General features: G+C 43.5%; 2 protein-coding genes across 2 annotated transcripts; both read left to right on the top strand.

Annotated features, from left to right (window-relative positions):
- Positions 1 to 3,775: 3,775 nt before the first annotated feature.
- Positions 3,776 to 4,708, top strand: LOC128343746 (olfactory receptor 13H1-like). Its single transcript, XM_053293179.1, has one exon. The coding sequence runs from the start codon at positions 3,776 to 3,778 to the stop codon at positions 4,706 to 4,708; it is 933 nt and encodes a 310-aa protein (XP_053149154.1).
- Positions 4,709 to 18,796: 14,088 nt separating this feature from the next.
- Positions 18,797 to 19,621, top strand: LOC128343745 (olfactory receptor 13H1-like). The gene has a single exon (XM_053293177.1). The coding sequence runs from the start codon at positions 18,797 to 18,799 to the stop codon at positions 19,619 to 19,621; it is 825 nt and encodes a 274-aa protein (XP_053149152.1).
- Positions 19,622 to 22,668: the final 3,047 nt, after the last annotated feature.

Below are 22,668 nucleotides of genomic sequence, written 5' to 3'. Positions count from 1 at the left end.
CCTACATCCAGTCTGTTACTCAATAGTACTAATCAGGAGTTACTCTAAAGTACTACCGTACTTAATGTAGAAAGGACTTCTGCTGAATAAGCCATTGATTCTTACACTGTGGCACTATTATGGGACTTGAAAGGTCATGATTAAATTAGAACAAAATGGTGGAAAGTAGACAATTCTAGGTTTTTATAGTCACGTGTCATGTTTGCCGCCATGAAGTAATTGTTGGAAATTCTCTGTGGTGAGAGAATCCCTTTCTCATTATAGCAGAGTGCACAGAGGCACAACACAGCGGATTTAGTTAGGCATGCGTGTATGCTGAGAGTAAAGTAACTTGGAGCCAATTCATAGTTTCAAATCAATTTAAAAGGCATTTATTAAGGAACTCCATTCTAGATAGGAAAGTGAGGAGTTAGGATCTCTAATCTAGCTGGATGCAGATGGATTCTACATCTTCTGTGCACACATGGTGCAGGGAGAGAGGCTTGCCATGTTGCAAGGTAGAAGGGCAGGTAGGGAAGAGAGAGAGAGAGAGGAAGTTAGTCCCTCCCTGAGATTAGCAATCTACATTTCAAAGGGATAGTATCAGAGCAGTGGAGAAGGGATGACCAATGTCTTGACCCTCTAGCCCTCTGACTCACTAGTCTGTCCTCCACTGTCTGAGACAAGAGACAGCACAAAATCCTTTAACTTCCAACAGCAATTTCTCTTCAGGGTCATGTGTCAAGTCATAATAGCTACATGGAAGCCACTGGGAATATTTTCACGTGGTGGCAGTTCTTTGTGGAGCTTTGAAAATAATTCTTCATGTGGAACCTTCACTTTGCAGGAAGAAGTGTCCATATTTACTCATTTTTATCCTGCCCTTCTTCCAAGGAACTGAGAGCGGCTTACATCCCCCTCCCTCCATTTTATCCTCCTATCCTTCTATAGTAGTTCTATATTGTACAAGGTAGAGACATCCTTCTCCAGCTCTACCCTGTACTATAAAGGAATACCACGTTATATATACTAAAACGTTTTGATGATTACTAAGAAGTTTGGAATTTTCCTCTCATTGCCATTGAAGAAGGCTAATTGTGTATAGCTTGTGGTGCATCATCAGAAGATGAGGCTGTTCACATGAGCAGCCCTGCCTATGCTTGGGCAGCCCTACCTCAGTAGGGTTGCTTGTGTGAAGCACCAGGACCGAGACCAATGCTGGCACTAGGGTGTGCACAAAGCCAGAAATGAACCAGGCTGTGCTGTACTGGTTTGTTTTTGTCCCCCTCCAGACCAGGCACCGGTTCAGTTCGAATTTGAACTGGTTCAGGCCTGGTTGAGAGCCCTACTGGCAAAGGGGAATCCAGAGAGGATTCTCCATTACCAGTAAAGTGGCCAGTGGGAGTGGGGGGCTTCTATAAGTATTAAAGTATTAACAAAGTGATTGGTAAAGTGAAATACCTGGCGGTGGCAGCCCCCCGGCCTCCCCCTGAGAGTCCAGGGCTGGCTCCGGCCTGGTTTGGGCCTCCTTTGGCCCATTTATGGCCTTTACATGTGTGTAAAGCTCGGGCCATTTGCGTGAGCTGATGGGTGGCTGGTGGGAGCCGGGGGAGTCGCTGCTGCCCCTGCACCGCCCCCTCCCTCTGGTGGTGGGATGCACATTTCCACATGGGCATTGTTGGAGCAGCTTAGCCACGGTACCCAATATGTGGAAAGCTGTCTTTGGGGTACCCCCACCCCCGACAGCTGCCATCCACAAAGCAACCTTGCTCTATTTCAAACCCTGATGGCCTGACATACTCGTTAATGGGCTGTCTGTGGGAGAAGGGGATGTTTCGCTATCACGTGATATTGGCCATTGTGTTCAGCAGTTCTTTCTCCTCCTCTCTGATAGTTCTTCTTATGAGTTGTGTGTGGGTTTGTCCCCATGGCCTGGCACTCTCTTGAGCTGGCGCTGCTTGCCCTGGGTCTGTAACCATCCTCATGAGAAAGGAAGACTCCTTTCTGAGGCTGGTGCATTGCTGATCCAGATACCTGGCCCTGGTCATGTGTAAGTCTAGGGACCCCACATGTTCTCCAGAGGGGAAGGGGCTGGTAGCTCCATCCCCAACCTTTCTGTGAAAAAGATAGAACTTGGCTGCTCCAGAATCCTTGCCTGTGGCAGCCCCTCAGACCCAGACAGGAGCAAACCCCACCCTCGCAATGTTTTCTCCACCTTTGGAGAGGGGGGTGCCCTGAACATGCTGGTTATTCCTGCAATGAGGGGGCCCTTTGCCAGGGCATATCCGCTTGTGTAGACACAGGGGTCAGGCACTGACCTTAAACTCATTCAAAGTTTCTGAGTTGGGTTCGGCATGGTGCTGTATGCAGATCTCCCAGTGTAGGGATTCCCGGGAGAGGAGAGCCCCAGTTCTCAGCTGGCCCTGGACACTGGACTTGCCCTTTGGGGCCATGGACAGGGGTTCACATCCCCACATGGGCATGTGGGCTGGCAGGGGCACAGGGTTTGACAGCAGCTTGGCAGCAGTTGCCAAGCCCTGTACAGCACTCATCCAAGTCCCCATCCCTGCAGCTTTCCTGCACAGAACATTCTCCCTCACTCCCCGTAATCTGCTACTCTTATGTGAGAGCGGACTGTGGGATATAATGGACTCAGTCTCCAGCATGGTGATGGCCATTTTCCAGATAACCGGAATGGCACCCCTTGCATTTGCACTTAGTCCTCACAGACTGTTCTTCTCATGAGCAAACCTAGGGAGCAAATATCCTCACATGGGGAAGGGGCAAGGCCCCCATTCCCCAACCTTTATGTTAAAAAAAAATAGAACTTTACTGCTCCAGGTTCCCTGCTTGAGTCTGCCCTTTGTGCCTAGCCCTGGACACACACACACACACCATTTGCTTCCCTACCAGTGCTGTGAGGGGATGCCCTGATTATATTACCACTTGCTTGCCGGTGGGGGGAGTGACAGAGTGGGAACAGGGGATGCCTCTGAGCAACTGTGCAGCTTGACAGTCTGACAAGTCCATGATGGGGTGTGGCAGCATCCCTGTTTCCTGGCAACTCCATAGCTGCATAACTGACAGGAGAGGTGGGGCTAGTTTTCCACGAGGCTGCCAGCAAAGTGCTGAAAACATGGAGCAACCACATCCTCGACTGAGTCTACACTGCCGCCTCTATGACTGTGGTTTGAAAATCAGTGCAAAACCATGGTTATGGCAGCATCCCAAGTACAACGTAAAACTTTGGTGGCAAATCCTCAGGGCTTGGCGGCGAACCTTAGAGATAACCAAAAGTTTGATTTGGGGTTTGGTGAGGCAAACCGGAGGTTGCTTTCAGCCTTTAACTGCAGTTTTGTGCATTCGGGCATAATGGAGCTACAACCTCTGCCACATTTAACTTTGGTTTGCCATTACGTCTGAATGAGGCCTATGAATATGCTAGCGCTATTCTGTCATGGCCTATGGCTAGTACAATAAAGTTTTATCTGAAGAACTAATCCCACATCTAGTCCCAATTTCAGTCAGATGAGAACCCATAGATTTCAATTGTCTTGATTACTGCAGAGAATTAGTTGTGCTTAGGCCTCACTGATTTCAGCCAGATTGTGTGAGTATCTACACATTGAATAGCGCCCAACAAACTTAAGTTTGGCTAACTTTGAGCTGAATTGGAGCTAGTGTAAAAACACTTGAGTTTTTTAGGGAGAATCAAGTTTATGGAACTTCTTTTGGTCCCATTCTAAACATCTCATTCTTTCTTCCCTACTACAGGAGAGACAAGACCTTGAATATCATGGGAGCTTCAAATGAGACATTGATAACTGGGTTCATCTTAATTGGGTTATCTAAACACCCCAGAGCTCAGACTGTGTTCTTTGGTTTCCTCTTGGTGGCCTACCTCATCAGCCTTTTTGGCAATGGCCTCATCATAATATTGAGTATTGCTGACCCACAGCTTCATACCCCCATGTATTTCTTTCTCTGTGCCCTCTCCTTTATAGACCTCATCCTCACCAGCAATACAGTCCCTGAGGTCTTAGTCAACTGCTTCATTCACAGGCCCACAATCTCCTTCTCCAGATGCCTGGCCCAGATGTATATTGGCTTATTACTCATTTCAACTGAGTGTGTCCTCCTTGCTATCATGGCATATGATCGCTTTGCAGCTATATGCCAGCCTCTACACTACATGCAGATCATGAGCTGGAGATTTTGCATTTTTCTGGTGGCAGGTTCTGTGGCCCTTGCCTTCTTTATAACCTTGATCACAGTGGTGTTGCGGCCTACTGATTTCTGTGGCCAACATACCATAAACCATTTTGTATGTGAGCTGGAGTCATTTCTCAAACTAGCTTGCTCTGACACACACATTAGTGAGATTTTCATGCATCTTTCCAGCCTCTTTATCCTAATACCACCATTTAGCTTCATTGTTGTGACATATGGGCGCATAGGGCTGGCTGTACTGCGCATGCGCTCGACACAGGGTCGCAGGAAGGCCTTCTCCACCTGTAGCTCTCACCTTGCTGTGGTCAGTATCTTTTATGGCACAATCATGATCATGTACTTGAAGCCCCAGGAGAAATGTGTTTCTGACAAGGAAAAGGTCATATCTGTAGCATATGGGGCACTGACTCCCATGCTCAATCCTCTCATCTACAGCTTGAGAAACAGAGATGTGAAGGGGGCTTTCTGGAAGCTGGTTAGAAGGAAGATGTCAAAATAAAGAATGGTCCACTCCATGTATTATGCAGAGTGGCCCATAGTGTACACTAACGGCTACAGAAATGACTAATGGTGAAGATTATACTTTCTTTCAGCTTCACTCTAAGTTTGCTTCAGGCAAGATGAACTTTCTTGCATAGAACTGGCCAGCATGACAGGCAGCTCTCTGTTGATGTTAGGGACCCACTGGGGCTGCTGCACAACTTGAATGGCAGCCTTGATGGCTTTGTGTGATGGGGCTGCTGCAAAATGGCTTACTGCTTCTGGGTAGCCATCCACAGCTCCTTCCATTGGAAACAATGAAATGAGCATTGCATGGCTGCCTGAAAACAGTTTTAAGTCACTCCACAGCAGCCCTGTTGCACAATACCACTGAGGCTGCCTTTCATACTGCACAGTAGTGTTGGGATTTTATCTGTTATTAGATACTTAACAAAAAATTGATTGGATCTACCTGGCAGTGCAGCCAATATAGGCATAATCAATTGTTGGTGAGCTCCAGAATAGAAACTGCAGGACAACAAAACATGCTCCACTGACCCAACATCCTGGCTATTACATGGACAGACCCTCAAAGACAGGAATCCCAGTGCATATCCTCTGTAAAACTTGTGAAGGGAGTACATTAAGGGGCCATTCACATAAGCGGGGGGAGGAGCGGGGGGAGGGAAGGCTGGTCCAACTCAGCCTCCCCCCACCCCCGATGATCACTGAGATCACTGCATGGTGCAGCATGGAGCTCCAGAGGCCAGGATGATGTGTCCTGGCCTCTGGAAATCCCACAGTGGGGGATTCCCCCAGCAGATAGGTACTTTAGGCATCCATTTCTGTGTCCACAGAGGCTGAACATAGCCCCAGCCAACACATGATCTCAGAGCCTGGGTTAAATGCTCGCTCGAATGCGCACTTGAGCCTTTAAGCCCGGCTAAAAGCTGGGTTAAAAAGCTGGGCTAGGCAGTGCTGTCCCACCAGGATCTGGCCCAATCCCAGCAGTTCTCATGTGCAGGCTAACCCAGGCTGGGCTTCCCTAGCCTGGTATGGTGCACATCAGGGGCATAGCTAGGGGAGAGGGGGCCTGTGTTCATCCCTCTCTTGGGCGGCCCCCCAGAGTGAGGGAGACAATGAAGAAAATAGGGAGGGATGGAGCTGGAGGGCCCTCAGGAGCTGGGGGCCTGTGTTCTTTGAACCCTTTCGTTCAATTATAGCTATGCCTCTGGTGCACATGAGAACAGCCTCATTGTCTTGCCCAAGAGAAAGTGGTTAGATACTTATCTACACCTTAGTAGTTACATATCTGAACCTGAATTCTGCACCTTAGATGAATTGTACTCAGCATTTCATGTGGTATACCCTACCATTAGGCTCACCATGCTTTGCCTCTTGACCCTCTATGCTCTGCTAATGGGAATGACACTCCCGGATGCATGTAGTACCCCTATGCTTTGGAGGCACTATTCATCACTACTTGCTTAAATTTTTCAACTCAGCCAATTGCCATCAAAATGCCTCTTTTTAGCTGGATCGTGCCTGCGATATTTTTTAAAAATATTTTACATGTATATCCCAATCTTCCTCCAAGGAGCCCAGAGTGGTATACATGGTTATGTTTATTCTCAAGCGAAGTCTGTGAGGGATTGGATCTCAGAAAGGAACATTATAGAGAGATAAGTTGTTCTAGTAAGAGCTAATCTGCCTACTTTCTTTTCATTATCCCTACAACTGTACCAAATTTGGTTCAAATCGGTTAGGCAGTTCACAAGTTAGCGCACTTGCACCTCAAACATTCATGCATCTGCCATCTTGAATTGGGGTGGATGACATCATCACAAACTATGAGGCAGGTCTCACGATCATGGGAAAGGTGAGCAGGGAGAGCAGGCTTAGCCTGCTATCCCCACACACGAGCAGACAGTCTGCTCTGCGTGCTGCCAATATGACTTCCGGCTCCATTACGAAGCTGGCGTGTGCTGGGGGGAGCGGGGGCCGATCTGAGACCCCCAGAGCTGGGAGGCAGCTTTTTGCCTCACCTCCAGGGGTCTACTTGTGAGTAGCTGTGGCGCAGCACGGCACGGTGGCAACTCATGATTGCTAAAACCAGGTTTGCGGCGTGCTCGCTCTGCAAACCCAGTTTAAGCACTGGGCTACAGAAGCGGGTGACTTGCTTAGGAACCACTGGGCTCGCAGCCGAGCCTGGTGTGGTTCTCACGGGCTGCAAAAGCCCGGCTAGGCTCCCTTAGCTCGATTTTTGCAGACCGTGTGAATAGCCTCTATGTGTTTGAGGTGTCCCTATGTGTCCCTACAACAGTACCAAATTTGGTCCAAATCAGTTCCCACTTGCACCTCAAATGTTTGTTTGTTTGTTTATTTAGCAAATTTATTGAACACCCGACTCGAGGCAGTTTACATAGATTAAAACAACAATGAAAACAAGAGGAAAAAAGGGAGACACACAAACACACACACACACACACACACACGCACATCGAAAAGCCTGGCAAAATAAATAAGTTTTCAAAAGCTTCTTAAAGGGCACAAGGGAAATCACATTACAAATCTCAGGAGGCAGGGTGTTCCCTAAGGAGGGGGCTGCAACAGAAAAGGCCCTCCCACAAGCCCAGGCCCCACATACCTCTCCTGGGCCCGGAACTCTGAGAAGGCCCACCTGAGATGACCTCACAGGGTGAGTCGAAGTTGGAGGGGAGAGGTGGTCCTGAAGGTACAAAGGTGCCAAACCCTGAAGGGATTTATAGGTGATACCCAGCACTTTGAATTGGACCCAGAAGCAAACTGGCAACCAATGCAGTGACCGCAACAAAGGTGAAACATGGCCATATTTTCTGCTGCCCATAAGCAGCCGGGCCGTGGCATTTGGGGTCAGCTGAAGCTTCCAGGACATCTTCAAAGGCAACCCCAGGTAGATTGCATTGCAATAGTCCAACCGAGAGGTGATGAGGGCATGAGTTATGGTTGCCAGGGCCTGCTGGTCAAGGTAAGGCCGCAGTTGGCACACTAGACAAAGCTGGGCAAAGGCTCCCCTGGCCGCAGCTTCCATCTGCTTTTCCAACAGGAACAGCGAGTCCAAGATGACTCCCAAATCATGAGCCTGTTCTTTCAAGGGGAGTGCAATCCCATCAAGGGAAACACTCAAAACCGGAACCTGGCCAGATCGAGAACTAAAGAGCAACTTGTTTACAGAATATGTTCACAAGCCCACCATCTTGAATCAGGGTGGATGACATCATTACAAACTATACCCTTATGCTGTCCCTATGTGTCCCTACATCTGCAGACAATTTGGTTCAAATTGGTTAGGTGGTTCACAAGTTAGCCCAATTGCACTTCAAATGTTCATGTGTCTGCCATCTTGAATTGTGGTGGATGACATCCTCACAAACCACACTGTGTAGAGATCCCTGTGTGTCACTCACTACAACTGTACCAAATTTGGTTCAAATCGGTTAGGTGGTCCACAATTTACCCTTCTTGTGGCTCAAATGTTTACGCGAGTGTTGGATTAGGACCGGGAAGATCCGGGTTTGAATCCCCATTCAACCATGGAACTCACTGGGTGACTCTGGGCCAGTCATGTTTCTCTCAGCCTAACCTACCTCACAGGGTTGTTGTGAGGATAAAAATAAGCATGTACACATGTGAGGCATAAATGACCAGGTTCAAACTATCATACTGCGGACATGTTTTGCGAAGACCCGGTTCCCTTGAGAAGTCTATAATGCTGGGGAAAGTTGAAGGAAAGAGAAGATGAGGATGCCTAGCAGCGAAGTGGATGGTCTCAATGACGACAGCAATGAATGCACCACTGAGAGACCTTAAATTCCAAGTTGAAGACAGATCATCCTGGAGAGATCATCCTGGATAGAATCTATCTATGTGGTTGCTAAGAGTTGACACCGACTTGATGGCACTCAATCAATCAGTCAATCAATCAATCAATCAATCAATCAATCTCTCACACCGCTCTGAGCTCCTTGGAGGAAGAGCAGGATAGAAATCTAAAAATTGAAATGAATGAAATGAAGCTACACTATTGAGGTATCCCTATGTATCCCTACAGTTGTAGCAAATTTGGTTCAAATTGGTTAGGCGGTTCACAAGATAGCCCTCATGTGCCTCAAAAGTTTATGAATCCACCAACTTGATTTGGGGTGGATAACATCATCACAAAGTACACCACTGAGGTGTCTCTTTGTGTCCCTACAGCTGTACCCAGTTTGGTTCATATTGTTCCATGCATTGCAAAGTTGATAGGTAGAGACACACAGACACACACATGAAATGCCAGGTGATCTCATAAGCCTACTGGAAAGCAGGCTGAAAGTGTACCTAATTTACAAGTAGATTTTGGTTGAGACTGTTAAGAATCACATTAAAAGTCAGAATATTTGTGGCTATATAACTTTTCTGCTTCCCTACAGTATTTGATATGAGGCACATGAAGATATAATAATTTGTTGTTGAGACGTAAGTGCTCATATAAACAGATATCCTTTGAGTTCAATTAAAATCCAGTCCTTGGAATGACCTCTGAGCCTACATGTCATTCCCCAGAAATGCCAAGTGTCGCAATGTATCTTGTAAATCCCTGGGGAACAGGTGCCAACAAAATCATCATCCTCTGGCTCCAGGGATGGGAAGAACAGTTTTCAGCACGGGGGTGAAGACAGGATAGTTTAACATGGGCATATAAGCAACTTTTTTCACAAACAAATCCTTTGTCTCCAGAACTTACCGGAAAAGGAATATTAGCTTCCTCCCATTTCCTACAGTATATGGTGTCCATCCTGAGACTGGTTTAAAAGGCTAATTTGAATCCTGAAGACCTCTAAGATTTGAGAGAAAGGTTAGTACCCTTACAAATCAAATGAAATAAATTTCTGGAGCTCTCTATTTCAAGTCACCAGTTTTAGGTGGAAACTATTATTGTTCAGCCTTTCTTTTGGTAAAATGTAAAAGGACATTATGGGAGGACCCCAAAATGAATGAATGAGGTATTCATGAATATGAACGAGATTTGATTGAATGCCCTGATTTCAAAAAGAAAGGCAAATCTGCTGGCACCAAGGAATTTCTTAGAACTTCTTATTGTTTTTTGAAATGATGTTGGAGTGAAGGGTACTTATAAAACATCTTAGACGTCTATGTAGTAAAAACTGGGAGAACTAACAGTGGGTAAGAGAAACCAGTTTACAAATAACATGTGTAAAAAATGCAGCTTTTAGATTATATGTGTTATCTTTTTCTTTCACCCTAGTCGTTTCTTAGATTGCATATACCTCCAGTCTTTCCTTTAGTTCTGGGGGGAAAAGAGCATCTATGTGTCAAAGGCAGCAAGAGACTCACACATTTTCCTTCAGACACATAGAAGAGACAGAGGCAATTGTAACCCCCCCACCTGTAAATAATTATTTAAAAATCAAATCATGAACAGAACATATCTTATTAACTCACAATCTCTGTAACATATTAATAACGGCTAACAGTAAATCCTGAGGCAAAAAACAATTGAGAAGGTTCTTCTTCTACATTGCCCTTTCTCTCTCATCCTACTCTGACTAACATCCTTAGTATGAACTTTGCCTTCCCTGACATTCGCTTTGTCTTTTTTAATACTGAGCAACATCCAGATTAAGTTAGTCATAACTAAATCTCATTGAAATTAATGGGACTATGTTGGTCATGACTTAGATTTCACTAACGAACCTGGAAGCTGCTCACTGATTCCAACTGACTTCAGTGAGTTCTAGCTGTCTTGGAATGCTCCTGTCCATCATAAGACTCTTCATCTGGGCTGTCCTTAGGGCAAGGCAAGCAGGGAGACTGCCTGGGTCCCACTCTTGTGGCTGCCATCAAAACTAGCTGGAAGGGGACCATGAACTGGCTGATTTGTCCCAGGCCCCACACCCTGCTGGGGCTCTCTAAGGACACCCTTCTCCCTCATCAACATTTTAAGATGGACTCTACTGAATCCAACATAGAACCAGACTGCTGAAGCACAAAACAGAGGGTTGAAGAGCACAAAGCAGTAATTCCCAAGCAGTCTGTTCTGAGATACCTGAGAGTGTGCAGTGAGGGATAAATGAGTGAAGGAATGTACCTACTCTTAGGAAAAACTCCTCGTGAGTTGCTGTGATAGGTTGCCTCCTTCTGACTCACACAGAAAGATAGAGATTGCAGTTTGGCATACATGAATGTAAAGTTTAAAATTTAAAAGGTCACAGAGCAGCTTTTAAAATAATGCCTGAGGGATTGCCAACAGGAACTGGGTGGTATCTTGTTTGGCAGGCAAAATCCCCTAAGGTGTGAAGGTGCAAATGTTTCAGATACACTAGAAGGGGACAGAGTAGAACAAGGACTAGAGCAGATGGAAACACATGACAGCTGGCCAAAAAGGTCAAATGATGGTAAGGGAGATAGCGCATGCCAACGCCAGGTAAGAGACATGGCGTATAGATGTATATACACCAATGCCAGAAACCAATGTGCCAAGATCGGGGAGCTGGAGTGCTTGGTTGCTAATGAAAACATAGATATAATGGGCATAACGGAAACCTGGTGGAATGGTGAGAACTAGTGGGACACTGTTATTCCTGGTTAGAAACACTACAGAAAGGACAGGGAAGGGTGGATTGGGTGAGGAGTAGCACTGTATATTAAAGAAGGGATAGAATCCAACAAGCTAGAAAACCTAGGAGGACTGGAGTCCTCCACAGAATCATTATGGGTGAAAATATGAGGACTGGAAGGAAATGTGTTACATGGGACATGCTATTGCCCTCTGGATCAAAACTCTGAGAGCAACCTGGAGTTGGAGAAGCAAGGTGTCAATCAGAGAGGTGTCAAGGAGACAGAGCTGTAATAATGGGTGACTTCAATTACCCTCACATAGACTGGGGAAATTCACATATGGGTTTTGACAGGGAGGCCAGATTTCTAGACATGCGAAATGACTGTGCCTTAGAACAATTGGTTGCAGAAAAAACCAGAGAGAAGGCAACCTTGGACCTAATCCCGAGTGGTGCCCAGAACCTGGTGTGGGATGTCGGAGCTGTAGAACCATTGGGGAACAGTGATCATAGTGTAATGCAATTCAGCTTATATGCAAGTGGAGCATTGCCAAGGAAGTTCAAAACAGATCCATTGGATTTCAGAAGAGGAAACTTCCCCAAAATGAGGGGACTGATAAAAAGGAAGCTGAAAAGGAAAGTCAGGAGGGTCAAATCACTCCAGAAAGCATGGAACTTATTTAAAACCACAATAATAGAAGGTGAAGCTCAGGTGGAATGTATACCAAGAAGGAGGAAAGGTACCACCAAGTTCAGGAGGGCATCAGCATGGCTAACAAGTAGAGTCAGGGAAGCTATAAAAGGGAAGAAGACTTCCTTCAGAAAATGGAAGTCCTGCTGTAGAATCCAGAGGAAAGAGTTGTGGTATGCAAGGACAAGACAGTGGAGTGGAATCAGGAATATTAACGGTTTAATGAGATATTATTTACAGAGGGGCAAGGGTAGTCTGACTTCAGTGCTCTTGCTGCTGGCTGTTTGTTAGCCCCGTCTCTACTTCAGGACTGGAATAAAAGTAACTAAAGCACCATTCAAAAGCTGGCCTGGATCAATGAATGGATTAACCAAAAACACCACATCCCTCCTTTCCCCCCAAATAAAAGACCAGTCCCATCAAAATACTAACGAAATTCAGAACACAAAACTATGCACCTAAAACAAGAACACAGATCAAGGTTGGTCCACAGACTCATGACCAGCTACTGCTATGTAATATTGTCCTGCAAATAGCTTGGAGCCCGACGATTGATTCTTTGCAGGTAATTGAACGGCACTGCTCAGGATCACATGGGGCTGCAGGCACTGGTGGTGGATCAGGAGAGCTGGATGGGATGACATTGTCACTGGGTATGGAGTCATCACCATCTGAGCTTGAAGCCTGATGTGTGCTCTGTGGTGGTTTGTATATTTCTTGTGACTGTATGATTACCCCACTGTGCTGTGTTCATGGTACCTTTTATCTGTGTTATTTGATATGGTGCAGGATAAAAGGGCAGTGACAGTTTGTTCCAAAGCCGAAGGTTTCCCACTAAAACCATATCACTGACTTTCAGTAGTAGTACCATGGCTTGTCTGAATTGATCAGTGTATTGTTTCATCTCACTCTTTGTGTGTTCATCACATTGACATAAAGCAGTGTCCTGACATGGAATGTCAAGTTGTGGCGGTTTTGTCCAAACTTGTTAGCCAAACCTAAGGGTAGCTGGTGCCACACTGGTAGAGTCATGGGGAGTGAACCTTTAGCTGTGGAGGAAATGAAATAAATCTTGTTTCAGATTGGCACCCTCTGCTATGACAATCTGGAGAACTTTCTTGAGTGTCCTCATGAACCTCCCAGCTTCCCCATTAGCCTGTGGCCAGTATGGCGTGATTTTTTGATATTTGAAACCTGGATAGCCTGTGAATTGAGGAAACTGGGAGCTCTGAAAAGATAGTCCATTGCCACTTTTGAGAACAGCTGAAACACCATAGGGTGAGAAAATCTTATCCAATTTAGGGATTAGTTCAAGTGCTGGTAAGCATTTCCACCTCTGGAAAATGGCTGTAATAATCAATGACAACCAACAGATGCCCGCCATTGGGGAGATCACAAAAATCAACACTGACCTCCACCCCTGGTGAGGAAGGAAAAGGAGAAACTTGCAGTGGAGCCGAGTGACTCCAAGGAACTGCAGCCTGACACAGAGAGCAAGATTGCACATGGTGTTCAGCATGGGCATCAGTTCCAGGAAACCATACTTTCTCTCTTAAAAACACTTTGGTTTTCACCACACCTTGGTGACCTTCATGAGCCAAATCAATGGCATGGTCATGGAATGTGCCACATTTGTCCTCTTTTAAATATTTGTGGCTCAAATGTGGCTCATTTCATGGCCCTGGTAACTTTGCAGGAGATGGTTGCATGTTAAGCTAATGGATTTTGACTTCTTAACTTTTTTAGAATAATGCGACACTTTTTAGACTTTTTAGAATGATGCAACACTAGGTGAGTAGGAGAACGCAGTCTGGAGGAGTTATGCCCTTACGATAGCACATGATACAGTCACTGAAGGAGACATTAAAGTCAAAACCCGTTTGACTTACTGGACAAGACTTTAAGAAGACTTCATACTATTTGGCAACACAGCATTGAACTGACAGGTTTTAAAGGGGATTTTAGCTCATTTGTGAGCACAATTTCACTACATATACTTTGGGACACTTTTAAAGTATTTTATTGGTATATGTATGAAGATGTTTAATACATTATTACTTGTGTTTTAAGCTGTTCTATAGAGAACTTTTAATTCTTCTTATTAAAATACCCATTCTTATCCATATTCATTTCTTTTAGCATTTTATAATTTTATTGGCTTTTACAATAGTTTTACAATCCAACTACATTCATTTATTTGATTAAGTGAATATTGACCTCCCGCTTACCAGTCTGCGTGGTTCACATTAACTATACATATAAACCTTTGCTATAATAATTCAAAACATACATACTCCACATTACTACTCAATTTTACCCAACCCAACCTGCTGTTATTACTATAATTCAAACCCTGCTGAAAGGTCCATATTAGAAAAATAGTTCTTTAAGTAAAGTAAAAATGGTTCCCAATCTTCTTTGAAACATTCCAAATTTTCATCCCTTATAAGTGCTGTAAGTTTTGCCACATCTCAGCATATTACAAAATTTTTATCAACCAGTCTCCTTTTGAGGGCATTTTATTGTCTTTCCATTTCTGCGCATATACTATTCTAGCCGCCGTGGTTGCATACATAAAAAAATGTTGAATTTCTTCTGGAGAGCTCTCCTTGAGTTATTCCCAGCAGGAAGGATTCTGGCCTATTAGGAAATGTCAGTTTAAAAAATTTCTTCAGCTCATTATATATCATATTCCCAAAAGCCTTTGCCTTCCCACATGACCACCACATATGAAAAAAAGTACCTTCACATTGTCCACATTTCCAACATTTGTTTGAAACATTTTTATACATTAATACTAATTTTTTCAGTGTCAGATACCACCTATACATCATCTTATAATAATTTTCTTTTAAAGTATAACATGCAGTAAACTTTAAATCAGTTTTCCATAATTTTTCCCAAGCAGCCATATTTATATTATGACCCACATCTTGAGCCCATTTTATCATAGTCGTTTTAACCACTTCATCTCTTGTCTCCTCCAAAAGCAACAACTTATACATCTTAGAGACTAATCTTTCATCACTTTCACACAACTCCTTCTCGAATCTCTACATTTGATCCTCAAATCCAACTTTAAGATCCTTCTTATACATTTCATTTAGCTGATGATACTGAAACCAGTTACTAACCAGATTTTGTACTTTAGACTTTTTAATTTACAGCCCTTCTCTTGAAAGCATAACAAATCCCTATAAGTACCCCATTCAGATTGCATATTTGTCTCTTTACGTGCCAAAGCTTCAGTCGGGGATACCCATAATGGAGTTTTACATTCCAGCTATTTTTTATATTTTACCCACACTCCCATTAGACTCCTTCTTACATAGTGATTAAGAAAGTCTTTATGCACTTTGCTTTTGTCATACCACAGATATGAGTGCCAAACCAAAACCAGTTGCAGGGGAGAAATGGCAGGAGAGAGGACACGCCCTCAACTCCTGTCTGTGGCTTCCAGCGGCATCTGGTGGGCCACTGTGCGAAACAGGATGCTGGACTAGACGGGCCTTGGGCCTGATCCAGCAGGGCTGTTCTTATGTTCTGTTCAAACCTTCTATCAAATCCTTCCAGATCAAGTATTCTGGGATTTTTTAATGTTATCCATTGCTTTAACCACGTCAAACAAACAGCATAAAACCAAAATACAACCTTAAATCAGGCAGGGTAAGACCACCTCTTTCTTTAGCATCTTTTAAATTTTTAAATTTAATTCTTGGCCTTTTCCCTTGTCAAACAAATTTGGTTATGTCCTTTTGCCATTGCTTGAAACAGGTTAATGTATTGATTATAGGAATAGTCTGAAAAAGAAACAGCATTTTAGGTAAAACATTCATCTTCACAACTGAAATTCTTCCCAATAAAGATAAGTTCATTCTAGTCCATCTTTGCAAATCAGTTTTTAGTGTATTCCATATTTTGATATAATTATTTGAAAACAACAACATATTCATAGTTTTTAGAGAGAGAGATTTCAGGTTTTAGAAATATATATTTTTAGTATTATGTTAATCTTTTTCCTAATCTTTCTGGTGTTCTGGTATACGAGGAAAAGACAGTGGAGTTGAATCAGGATTCTTAATGGTTTAATGAGACATATATTATTTACAGGGAGGCAAGTGCAGTCTGCCTTCAGAGCTCTTGCTGCTGGCTGTTTATTAGCCCCACCTCTGCTCTAGGACTGGAATAAAAGTAGATAAAGCACCATTCAAAAGCTGGCCTGGATCAATGAATTGATTAAACAAAAACACCACACTGCCCAAATGAAGAGAACAGAAAGGAACATAAATTCTGGCAAAAGAAATGTGAAGACACAACAAGGGATGCAAAAAGAGAGTGTGAGAAGCATATAGCTAGACGTGTGAAGGGGAATAAAAACTTCTTTAAATATATCAGAAGCAGAAAACCTGCCAGAGAGGCAGTTGAACCCTTATATGATGGGGCATGAAAGGGATTATTAAGAAGCATGAGAAGATTGCAGAGAAGCTGAATGAGTTATTCCCACTGATATCACTGTGCAGAATGGCAGCTAGCCTTTTAAAAGTAAGAGTCACTTCGCTCCAGAGTGCATGGAGTTTACTCAAAACCAAAATACTAGAAGCCCAGTTAGATTGTATACCCAAAAGGAGGAAAGGTACCACTAAGTCCAGGAGGATGCCAGCATGGCTAACGGGTACCGTCAAGGAAGACATAAAAGGGAAGAAGACTTCCTTCCAAAATTGGAAGGCCTGTCCAAATGAAGAGAACAAAAAGGAGCACAAACTCTGGCAAAAGAAATGCAAGGTGACAATAAGGGAGGCCAAAAGAGAGTTTGAGGAACATTTAGCCAAAAGTATCAAGGGGAATAACAAAAACTTCTTTAAATACATCAGAAATAGAAAACCTGTCAGGGAGGCGGTTGAACCCTTAGATGATGAGGCATGAAAGGGATTATTAAGGAGCATAAGAAGATTGCAGAGAAGCTGAATGAGTTATTTGCATCTGTCTTCACAGTGGAGAATACTGACCATATATCAGATGCTGAGCTTCTCATGCTTGGAGGCTGAAGAACTCAGCCAATTTGAGGTGATGGGAGAGGATGGGACAGAACAACTGTCTTGAAAAACTAAAAAATAACAAACCACTAGGGCCAGATAGCATCCACCCAAGAGTTCTGAAGGAACTCAAATGTGAAATTGTTGATTTCCTAGCAAAAATGTGCAACTTGTCTCTGCCATCAGGCTCTGTACCAGAGGACTGGAAAGTAGTTAATATAACTCTGATTTTCAAAAAGAGATTCAAGGAGGATCCTTAACTTTGGTGCCAGGTAAATTGATGGAAAGCATCTTTAAGGACAAAATTGTCAAACATATAGAAGAATGCTGAATGAGAACCAGTGGGGCAGTACCCCACTGCCTTGCAGGTGGGAGTGGGTTGTAGTTGGCACATGGCAGTTGACAGTTGGCACTGTCAAAAAGACAGTCGAAATGAATAAAAGAAATGAAAGTGTGTAATGAATCCTTATAGGGATTCATTGAGGGAAAGTTATTATACACTGAAGAATCCAAACACTTGAAAAATAATGAACACACATTTTGCTCCATAACTCTACTTCTACAAGGGCTAGAGCTTAGCTTTTTTAAAAAATGAAAGATGGTAATCTGGGGAAATTAATAGGAGGGATCCGAATCTCAAATCGATTCAAATCAAATCGGGTACAATTTCATTTGTAATCGAATCTAGCCAATGGACCACAGGTGTGATCTGTTTTGTCTCCAAATCACCCGAATCAGCTAGATTCGGGTACAAATCAATTTGTACCTGAATCAATTTGCACATTCCTATTACTTGCTCTTTTTAAAAATGGACTAAAGCCCACTGAATTGATTTTTAAAAGAGTGTGGTTAAAGGGGGACTAAGGAGAAAGTGTCAACTAATTGCCAGTGGGAATAACTTGAGCTGCTTGAAATTCACTGATCAGAAGATATTAGTGATTTGGTTATGCAAAGCTTCCACTGCTAATCAATGGTTTCCTTTTCCTTGTGTTTCTTCTGACAGCTGCAGTGCATAGCACGTCTGGATTGGTGTCCAACTTCTGAAACAGCCTCCCACATTGTTACTGTAAGGTTATTAAAAGTGCAGTCGACAGGATAAGGGAAACAGAACAGTGGCCTACTGTTTTGAAAATAGAACTGTTGCAACAGATATTTCTAAGAAAGAATTGCAGTTTCTTGAGTTTAAAAGCAATGCTTGACCTTTCACCTTTTCATTCCAAAGCATTCGCAAGTATTGGAAATCACAGCCATCCAAATGGGTAACGTTTTCACCAAATGACAATATGTGTCTGGAAGCAGGATGGAATGGCTTCATAATTTGAATATGAATTAAATGGACAGTTAGATATTATAGCTATTTAATCACAGCTAGTTTAACATCTAGTCCCTAATTTAGCCAAATGATAACTTGTAGATTTCAATAACTTCAATCCAACACTCAATGAGCTGTAATTACACCTCACTGATTTCAATGAGTCTTAACTGGCCAATGCATTGGATCAAAAAACCTCAGTGTGCATTATTCTGTCTTGGATTTTGGCCATTGTATTTTTAATAAGTGGAAGGAGAGGGAATGCTTCTTTCAGAAGAGATCAGCAAGAATTCCAAACCATCCTGTACCACCTCTAAACATTTCCTTCTTTCTTCCCTGCAGGAGAGACAGGGCACAGAATGTGATGGGAGCTTCAAATGAGACAATAGTAACGGAGTTCATCTTAATTGGGTTATCTAAACACCCCAGAGCTCAGACTGTGTTCTTTGGTCTCCTCTTGGTGGCCTACATCATGATTGTTCTTGGCAATGGCCTCATCATAATATTGAGTATTGCTGACGCACGGCTTCATACCCCCATGTATTTCTTTCTCTGTGTCCTCTCTTCAATAGACCTCATCTTCACCAACAACACAGTTCCTGAGGCCTTGGCCAACTGCTTCAATCACAGGCCCACAATTTCCTTTTCCAGATGTCTGGTCCAGATGTATGTTGGACTATTACTTGTCGCAACAGAGTGCATCCTCCTTGCTGTCATGGCATATGATCGCTTTGCAGCTATATGCCAGCCTCTACACTACATGCAGATCATGAGTTGGAGATTTTGCATTTGTCTAGTGGCTGTATCTGTGGCCTTTCCTTGCCTGACAACCCTCATCAATGCACTGTTGCTGCCTACTGATTTCTGTGGTCAACATACAATCAACCACTTTGCATGTGAGCTGGAGTCATTCCTTAAAATGGCCTGCTCTGATACATATATTGCTGAGCTCTACTTGTATATTTCCTGTCTCATTTTCCTAATACCACCATTTGGTTTCATTGTTGTGACATATGGGCGCATAGGGCTGGCTGTACTGCGCATGCGTTCGACACAGGGTCACAAGAAGGCCTTCTCCACCTGTAGCTCTCACCTTGCTGTGGTCAGTATCTTTTATGGCACAATCATGATCATGTACTTGAAGCCCCAAGAGAAATCTGTTTCTGACAAGGATAAAGTCATATCTGTAGCATATGGGGCTCTGACTCCCATGCTCAACCCTCTGATCTACAGCTTGAGAAATAGAGACGTGAAGGGGGCTTTCTGGAAACTGATTGGGAGGAAAAGATCTGAATAAAGAGCAGTGCCATTCCACTTACTATGCCCATTAGCCCATAGTGGGCAATTATGGGTAGCCGTTTGGTTCTCCAAGTCATTTCTATGTTTTTAAAAAACTGTACTGTTTTCATGTAATGAAAATTAAGATTCAAAATTAAATTCCCTTTTAATTAATTCTAGAAAAACATGATAAGAGCATTTTTACAACATGGCAAAGAAAGTCAAATATCTTCACAAGGGATCACAAATATCCAAGAAGCAAGGCTAGCTTGCTGCTGGGTGTGAAAGGAAAGGGACATTTATTGGAATGAATTAATCGTGCTTGTTACATGATTTTGAGGAATCTGAGGAAAGACTCACTAGGCCCCCTTTATCCTAGGCCTCATATCTTGGAAGAAGTGGCGTACACAGAACTCTCTTGCACTACTTGCAGCTCCCACTTCTTGAATCCAATTTACAAGGTCAGAATCATGACCATGTAGAGGGTGTGTGCCCCTTGCCATTCTTGGGCCATGATCAATCCCCCACATTGCCATCTTTTAGAGCAGGCAATGGATTGATGACAATACTATGATATGATATGATATGATATGATATGATATGATATGATATGATATGATATGATATGATATATGTGCTGAAAAGGCTTTGTCAGGCTGTGAAGAAGCTTCAAAGAGCACCACAAGGACTGAACCCTTCAACTCAAGAGAACAACTGTTGGCTAAGTTTTGCCATCAGATAAAACATATTATTTTTAATGTCCCTTTAAATGTTTTTTTAAAAAATCCAGGTATATCCTGAAGGTTTTAAAAAGTTGTTAAAGTTTTAAATGTTTTGAAGTTTTAAAGTTTTTTTCTATTTTTGTGTGCTTGTATTGGTTTGTTTTGTGTGTCACCCAGAAAACACTTGTTATGGGGTGTCTAAATAAATGATGATGATGATGATGATGATGATCAATAAATAAATATTAGAAATAATAATAATCCTGTGTTGTTTTGAATGAATCCATCCAGTATTCATGAGTAATTAGCCACTGAAGTCTCCATAATAACAGAATAAAATTAACTAACAGATCAGCAGTTTTGACATTTGAGGGTTCTAAGGCTGGAAGGGGCTGGAAGTTCTACAGTGTGACTTCCTGGTTTTGAATATACAGTAGTTGCCTGAAAAGGAGAGTATATGAGCACTCTTGTCACTTCTATATGTTCCCTCCTCCCTTCCTTTCCTTTTATTGGCATTTGTTTCCTCCCGCCACCAAATAAGATGGTGGGGGTCCATTCATGGCAATGCAAGTCGGCAGAAAGATGGTGAGGGGGCCTTGCAAGAGCATGTGAGGTGGCCATGTGAGTGGTGAGAGGACTCTGAGAGGGCACACAAGACAGCATAGGGGAGGGGTGATGGGCCTTGTGAGAGCACATGAGTTGGTGGTGAGGTACTGGAGATTGTGAGGGCATGCAAGCTGGCAGAGGGGCATTGCAAACGGACTTGCAAGGACATTCAAGGTGCTGGCAGGGTGATGACTGGACTCAAAAAGTGGTGGCAAGGTGGCAAATGGAGTTGTAAAAACATGTGAGGCCGCAGCAGGGTGTCAAATCTATCTATCTATCTATCTATCTATCTATCTATCTATCTATCTATCTATCACATTGATATACTGTCCTATATAGAATCCCAGGGCAGTTTACAATTTAAATAAACAGCAACTAAAACCTAAAAATCATATAAAACATTTGAGGCAAATGGGATCACTTCTCTCCTCTCCCTAAAAAAGCCCTTTTCATGTCCAGGAATATGCCTCTGAGGGCTGTGTGACCCTCACAGACAAAATGCCTGGATGTGAAAAGGGCTTTTGCAGGCAAGTGAAATAAAGGAAGGGGGAAGAAACTGACTTTCACCTCCCCCATCTGTGTGTTTCAGCCGTGGGACAAACCTAGCATGCGGTAGTTGGATTCTTCCAAGGATGGAGCTCTTGCTCCGCTTTACAGGACATGCCAGCCAGAGTACATTGCTTTGCTTTATACTTTGCTCTGTTGAGCTGGTAATTTCTGAAATTATTATTATTATAACCATAATAATCATAATACTTTATTTGCTAACTGCCCCAAGACAAATTGTTCTGTTGGCGGCTCACAAGAACACAATTAAAACATCCAGTTAAAACACATGCTTGCCTAATATCTTGTCTCTATGACATCTAACAGATGACTTTAAGAGGGGTTTAGATAAATTCATGGAGGACAGGTCTATCAATGGATACTAGTCTGAGGGCTATGGTAAGAGGCAACATGCCTCTAAATACCAGTTGCAGGGGAGTAACAACAGGAGAGAGGGCATGCCCTCAACTCTTGCCTGTGGCTTCCCACATGGAAGAAAGCATTGTGGCGTCTCATCTCCAGGCAGTTCTGGATGAATCTGATTATTTAGAGCTCTTCCAGTCTAACTTCCAATCTGGATATGGGATGGAAACTGCCTTGGTCACCCTGGTGGATGACCCACGCCAGGAGATAGACAGAAGGAGTGTGACTCTGTTGATCCTCCTGGACCTCTCAGCCGCTTTTGATACCATTGACCATGGTATCCTTCTGGGACCTCTCTCTGGGTTGGGACTTGGGGGCACAGTTATATGGTGGCTCCACTCCTACCTGGAGGGTTGTACTCAGAAGGTAGTGTTGGAGGGTGCCTGCTCCACCCCTGGGCCTTTGGCCTATGGGGTTCCACAGGGATTTATTCTGTCCCCCATGATGTTTAACATTTACATGAAACCTCTGGGGGAGGTCATCCATGGGTGTTGGCTGCGGTGCCATCAATATGCTGATGAAACCCAGCTCTACCTATCTTTTAATTTAGCAGACACCAGGAAGGCAATGGATGCTCTGAATGAGGGCTTGGAGGCTGTTCTGGACCGGATGGGGGCAAAGAAGCTGAAATTTAATCCCGATAAGACGGAAGTGTTCTGGGTTGGTAGAACTGATCATCCAAGTAATGAAGTAAATCTGGTCTTGGATGGGGTCACACTCCCTCTGAAAGACAAAGTCCACAGCTTGGGGGTGCTTCTGGACCTGACAC

The sequence above is a fragment of the Hemicordylus capensis genome, chromosome 2, assembly GCF_027244095.1.
Source record: "Hemicordylus capensis ecotype Gifberg chromosome 2, rHemCap1.1.pri, whole genome shotgun sequence".
In the NCBI taxonomy this organism is placed as follows: Eukaryota; Metazoa; Chordata; class Lepidosauria; order Squamata; family Cordylidae; genus Hemicordylus; species Hemicordylus capensis.
Note: the sequence above shows the minus strand (reverse complement) of the source record. Positions and strands in the feature narration are given on the sequence as shown.